Genomic DNA, 7,038 nt, shown 5'->3' on the forward strand with positions numbered 1-7,038 from the left:
CCAAGGTAGTAAACTGCCCTAACATAATGGGATCTTCCCTTGTGTGACTTTTGTGTGGACCCTCATCAGATGCTTTCTAAGTCCAGATTTACTGCATCTACAAGATCTCCATTAGCCATTTTGCTTATTACATCTCCAAAGAACTCTTACAAATTCATCAAACATGATTTACTGTTCAGAAAACAACTTTGACTCTGATGGATTGCATTTTGACTTTCTAAATGTGGAGCTACCTGTCCTTGGCAAAATCAAGGAACTAAGCAGATGCTACTGGAATGCTGATATCCCACTGGAAGGCAGCAGCATCAATTCAGTGCCGGAAATTGTCCAGATCACAATGTTGCATATCCTTCAAGGGCTGGATATAGTTGTGTATCACATGGATAATGTCTTGAACCACATTCACTTCTGCCTTGGGACCCTCCAACCACATGGGATTAATGTGAATTTCACCAGTTTCCTCATTTCCCCTCTCCCCCACCTTTTCCCAGATCCCAACTTTCCAACTTGACACCATCCTCATGACCTGTCCAACTGTCTATTTTACTTCCCACCTACCCACTCCACCTTCCTCTCCAATCTATCACCATCACCCTCACCTTTATCTATCTATCGCACTGTCAGCTACCTTCCCCCTTCCCAGCCCCACCCCCTTCCCATTTATCTCTCTACTCCCTTGGCTCACAAGCCTCATTCTTGATGAAGGGCTTATGTCCTAATCATCGATTCTCCTGCTCCCCGGATGCTGCCTGACCTGCTGTGCTTTTCCAGCACCACACTCTCGACTCCTGAGCTTAGTCCCTAATCTTGAATTGTTCTGGAACCTACTGGTCAATTTCACGCCACTCCATTGAGCTTGTTATGTATTTATATTCTTTGCTGAAATAATACTGTATTTGAATATATTTCCACACTACTACATGTTTTATTGTTAAAAGCCAAATTCATATGACTATTTCATTAAGGATGGTTTACTCTGAGATATGACAGCATTAGAAAGAGATCTTGATCAGTAGGACAGAGATTTTGTTTTTTATTCCAGTATTGGGAGAGCACTTGTATGCAGGATTTACTTTATTGCAAGCTGTAAGCAAGTTTACACATGACTTTCAAATGAAATGCCAAGAAAGATAATAAGCATACTGCTGTAATAAGTTGGGTGTGGAGTTTCTTGCATGTGGTTGACAGCTTGTCAAAAAATCTGATAGGGATTCATTCTCTCTCAAGAGAACAGAGGTTGTTTCAGGTGTACAATAAACTAATTGCATTTCCCCTGAATGGATAATTGTCAGACTTCAGGACTCCTATCCAACTTTTCAGGAGTCTGATAACATTTACAACAGTTCTGTAAAAATGTCTTGGATGATCTTATCTAGATTACTGTAAAACAGCCAAACTCTTCCACACTTACACTTTTTTTTGTTTACAGTTTATATATTTTCATTTTCATTATACACAATTATATGTTCATTTTCTGTTGTTCCCTGTATTTTCATCTTTGTTCAGTTACACATGAATGCAACTGCTCCCTTACTGATTTATTTCATCTAATTTTTGATTTTCTATGTGATTCAAATTCATAATTTGCATTATTTTGTTTGTAGTATTGCAGATTTTATATCTCGAAAGATTTGCCTGATTTCTTTCTATCAGTATCAACAAATATTGCCAAAATTATCGATTTATTTTATTTTTTTGAGAGCTACTGATCGGCATGTCATTTTGAAAGTTAGGATGTCTTTAAGGGTTAGATATTCTTGGTGCCATTAGTAAAATGGTTTGGTTTTTTTCTTGGTATAGTTGAAGAGTTGCATGTCAGCTATTTCTGCTCCTATTGTCTATTCATTGGGCACCTGGATAGCACCAAGTGAGAAAATAAATGGAAATATAGTTCTACCTAGAACATTTATGGAATTAATATTCCCCTCATTAATGCTACAAATGCTATGCATTTAAATCTTTTACATAGCCTAGAAGCTTAAGTTATAAGAATATAATTTATAGTAAGCAAAACTGAGGAAGTGGTTTCATTATTGTAGAAAGGTTATGATATAAAAATCTTAAATTTAAAACTTCCAAACAAAATTCTTGTAAGATAACCATGATCATGGAAATATTGATCTGAGTGTCAAGAACTTGATGCCTACTTTGATGAGTGTTGTGACCTTTTTCTTGTTGAATGTCTTGTGTGCATATTATTACAGGATTTTCTACTGGGACAGGCAAATTGTCTTGTTTGTAACTTTGTTCTTGCAAATATCCTGTGATGATTTTACAGAAAAAAGATGACATTATGTCCATTCCTCTTCTCAAGACAAGCTGGTTGTAGTTTTGAATTGTAGGGCTGATTTTCTCAGCTGTTTCTCTTCAGCTGAGGAAATATTCATTTGTCCTAAAGACCTGTCAGTATTTTTGTACGCTAAAGGGTTTGGCTCTGGATTGTGGTTACAACTAAAAAAAAAGACTATTGACACATCAATCCCGCTTCAGGTCAACCCGTCACAAAATATGGTGAGAGGCAGTAATGACATTTTCTGCAGCTATGGCTGAAGTAACATCTGTTCTTTACACAAGGGGAGAATGGCCTAAAAATATTCAAAAGGTCATGGCAGCATAATCTGTTACGTTTCCTTTTCTCAGTTACTTCCCCATTTCATAAATACAACAAAAATCATTGCAATCAAACCTTGATAACATCTTTCCTTTCAGCTATTATTAAACTTGAAAGTCATTGATTGTATCAAGGGGAGAAAAGGTTTAAATAAAATTAAAGAGTTCTGAAAAGTTAATTTTAAAACGATATGGGGATATTGATCTGATCTTCTTAAGTGTTCTAAAAGGCTATCATCCTAGATCTCTGTTTACTGATTAAAAGAATAATTTGACATCAAAGTCTTTCTTGCTTGGAAGAGGATGTCAAGTTGGAATCATAGTGCAAGAATCTCTTCACTCTGCAATTGTGAGGCAAATCCAAAGTTTCAACCCAATGTATTCTGTGAGTTAGAAAACATGTTTATTTACTTTGTTTTTTTTATGTAGACTGTATGTAACCTTTGTTACCCTGTTGCAAAAAAGGGTACTAATGTAAACCATGTTCATGGAAATTTATAGCTTGAACTTTGAGTTGTAATCTATACTATCTAGCTTACTGTGAAGATTTTACATGTGTGATTTTATGCTATGGTATAGCATCTTTTGTGATTTTTTTCAAGGAAGTGTTCCAATTCTAGGTCTGGATTTGTTCCACTAAATGCAAACTATTTTTGTGAAAGTGACATGTCCAGGGGCCTGTGCTATATTTGTATGGTTGCTAACTCATTTGTTTTAAATGGATTTGGAAGTGCAATAAAAAGCACTCCAAGGAATTCTAACAAATGGATTAACCAAAGGATGTTAAGTAGTGGGCGAAAAAAAGGTTTCTTTGGTGCTATTTCCAAAAAAGCACCACAAATCTCCCATTGTATTGACTAACTTTTATTATGTAGAATTACATGGAAAGTACAGGTTTAAAACAGGTCATACAGCCCAACTGGCACTAGCTGGTACTTTTGTTTCATAGTAGTGCAACTAAGTGGCTGAAGGATTGAAAATACATCTGTTTGCTATTATGTTAGAAAACTGCTTCTACCACTACACTGTGCCACAAGTGACACACAAAGTTGGGTTATAGTAAATATCTGAAGTTTCATTTTTCATTAGTCTTTCCTCCGGACTTATTCCCAATATTTAAGAAAGCATGTCAGAGTCAAACGTAAAGAACGGTTTCTTGCGGGGAGCCACACTGTCAATTAAAAGTGTGAAATCAATAAACTTTCAGTCTCTCCCAAATGCAAATAATTATAAAGACAGTATGTGGAATTTGAGCCATTGGTTAATGGGTTTCTCAAACAGTGCTGCCTTCTGGGGTTTCCTTGTAGACCTAGCTCATAATAGCAAGTCCTGTGGGGTGGGCAGAATAAACTGCTGTTCCTTTTCTGCTCTTTTTAAGCTAATGCATTGTTGCCACATTTTCATCTTAAAATATAGTTCATGAGGGACCATTTTGCAATTCTACTTGCAGAGAAGTTTAATTTTATGCTTAATGGAAGCTAATTAATTTTCACACATGGTGTTGTTTCTTTGACAGAGCTGAGCTCCAGCTGCCATCAGATGTCTGTCTGCCTGACTGAGCTGCACCTGTGGTCTATGAAGAATACCTTACAAGTCAAGGGTAATTGAAGTCTTTCCTAGATTTTGTAACTGTTTATTAGTTAAATAATTTTCTCCCTTCCATTGAAATACAACAAAAATTACCATTCATACATATATAAGAAGCGTTATGTGATAATGGATTTTGCATTGCTGTTAGCATAATGCACTATCTATTATGTGTTCATTTAAATTGAATTTATATTTAAGTACACTGGTATATTTTATACTGAAATATTTTTTAAAACCAAATTATAATAAAGTGCTGTAGTAGAAATGCAGTTAGAAATTGCACCTCTTAATGCAGTTTGCATCTGTGTTTTTGCAATTTTTACAATAAGAAATCTAAATGTTGATTTAAGTTTATTGAGCTATTAGAGCATTACGCATAATGGCCACTCAACTGGTGAACAGTATTGTCTTCTTTACTACAAGTGTAATATGAGCTTAGATCCAGCAGGTTGTTATTCAGACTGGAGGCCTGTGACTAGCAATGTGCCACAAGGATCAGTGCTGGGTCCACTGTTGTTCGTCATTTATATAAATGATTTGCATGAAAATATAGGAGGCATGGTTAGTAATTTTTCAGATTACACCAAAAATGTTGGTAAATTGGACGGTGAAGAAAGTTATGTAAGAATACAAAGGGATCTTGATCAGTTGGGCCAGTGGGCCAAGGAATGGAAGACAGAGTTTAATTTAGATAAATGAGAGGTGTTGCATTTTGGCAAGACAAATCAAAGCGGGACTTGCACAGTTAATGGTAGGGCACTGGGAAGTGTTGTTGGATTGAGGAACCTTGAGGTACAAGTTCATAATTCCTTGAAAGTGGCGTCACAGGTAGCCAGGATGGTGAAGTAGACACTTAGATGCTTGGCTTCATCGGTCAGAGCAGGAGTTGGGACGTCGTGTTCCAGCTATATAAAACATCGGTAATGCCACAAATGGAGTACTGCATACAATTCTGTTCACCCTGCTATAGGAAGAATGTTATTAATCTGGAAAGAGTGCAAGAAAGATATACAGGAACGTTAGCATAACTGCACACTTTGAGTTATAAGGAGAGGCTGGATAGGTTGGGACTTTTTCCCCAGAGTATAGCAGACTGAGGGGTAACCTTATAGAAGTTTATAAAATCATGAGGACCATGAATAAGGCGAATAGCAAGGTCTTTTTCCCAGGGGTAAGGAGTCCAAAACTGGAAGGCATTGGTTTAAGATGAGAGGGGAAGCTTTAAAAATGACTTGAAGGGCAACTTTTTCACACAGAGGGTGATGTGTATATGGAATGAGCTGCCAGAGGAAGTGGTAGAGGTGAGTATAATTACAACATTTAAAAGACACTTGGACAGATACATGGATAGGAAAGGTTTAGAGGGGTTTGGGCCCAACGTAGGCAGATGGGACTAGTTCAGTTTAGGAAACCTGGTCAACATGGACGAGCTGGGCCAAAGGATCTGTTTCCACGCTGTATGACTCTAGGTAACACCATTTTAATTAAAAGCTTTACTGTTGCATTTAAAAGAAAGTGTGAAGCTTTGATCAACTTATATAATTTTTTATGGGTTGTTGACACCATATAGAATCTGCATTCACATTCAATATATAGAAATATCAAATATTTTTCAATTTGCTAATATATTCCCCAATTCTTTCACTCTCTCACTCTATGTGGAAATCTCCCATAAGTCACTGACTCTCAATAGAGTATGTTTCAATGTCCAAACCAAACAAACACATTTTACTTGTGAAAGCAAGTATTATAAACTTGGAGCCAAGGTGTCTGCTCTGAGCCTAGCAATATGGCTAACTTTGTTTTTCCAGATAGAAGAGGCATGAGTAAGTGGGGTCAAGCTCCCACAGAATCAGAAGTTTTAGCTTTCAGCAATTGCTAGGGTCTTGAAGCTGTTATTTTTCTCTCCATTACAGCTAAAAGCTGGAGTCCTCTCTGCTACGAGAATTGCATGTGAGACAGTCTGAATTACTGCATTTGCCTTTGCCAAGGGTGTGTTTAATGAGATGTTACTATATTGGAATAGTTGCTGTTTACTAGTTAAATAATCTGTTATTCTGTTAGGTTTTCCAAGAGAGTTTTGTTATTCTTTCTTTTGTTTGTATTTTAAGTATAGTATAAGAATCAAGTGTGTTTTGCTTCAATCCCAGTAGTTTGACCAGTCGAATTGCATCCAAAACACAATACCTTTAAAAATAAAAAAAGTTGGTGTCTCGGCTATCTTCTTAATGTACTTTGAGGCGATTTAGTCTGATCCATAACACTTGGATAGTAATTAGGAGTGGGAACAATGGTAGATTTTTTTTATTTTCACTGAGAGTACTGATACGAGCTGTGAAACAATCCTTTCACTTGGTGAGATCAGTTAGTTAGCACAACTAAAAAGCAAAGCTAGGATTTTCTAATCAATAAAGCTCACCAAGATTTGTTTAAGATATAATCCACTTGAGAAAGTTGCCACTTAGCTCAGCAGTTAGCACTGCTGGAAATGTGTTGCTGGAGAAGCGCAGCAGGTCAGGCAGCATCTAGGGAACAGGAAAATCGACGTTTCGGGCATTAGCCCTTCTTCAGGAATGAGGAAAGTTTGTCCAGCAGGCTAAGATAAAAGATAGGGAGGAGGGACTTGGGGGAGGGGCGTCGGAAATGTGATAGGTGGAAAAAGGTCAAAGTGAGGGTGATAGGACAGATTGGGGTGGGGGCGGAGAGGTCGGGAAGAAGATTGCAGGTTAGGGAGGCGGTGCTGAATTTGATGGATTTGACTGAGACAGGCTGGGGGGAGGGGAAATGAGGAAACTGGTGAAATCCGAGTTCATCCCTTGTGGTTGGAGAGTTCCTAGC

General features: G+C 37.4%; 1 protein-coding gene across 5 annotated transcripts in view; it reads left to right on the plus strand.

The window, feature by feature from the left end:
• Positions 1–7,038, plus strand: part of LOC122553140 (WD repeat containing planar cell polarity effector) — a 134,053-nt gene that overhangs the window by 34,380 nt on the left and 92,635 nt on the right. For 4 of the 5 annotated variants that reach the window (XM_043696719.1, XM_043696716.1, XM_043696721.1 and 1 more), the window contains one exon: positions 4,127–4,210. In XM_043696719.1, coding sequence (XP_043552654.1) covers positions 4,150–4,210 — 61 coding nt within the window. In that variant the 5' untranslated portion in view covers positions 4,127–4,149. Of the gene's footprint in view, positions 1–2,931; positions 2,996–4,126; positions 4,211–7,038 lie in introns of those variants that run through there. The other variant, XM_043696722.1, reaches the window with a different exon arrangement.

Source organism: Chiloscyllium plagiosum, chromosome 9 (assembly GCF_004010195.1).
Source record: "Chiloscyllium plagiosum isolate BGI_BamShark_2017 chromosome 9, ASM401019v2, whole genome shotgun sequence".
NCBI classification, from domain to species: Eukaryota; Metazoa; Chordata; class Chondrichthyes; order Orectolobiformes; family Hemiscylliidae; genus Chiloscyllium; species Chiloscyllium plagiosum.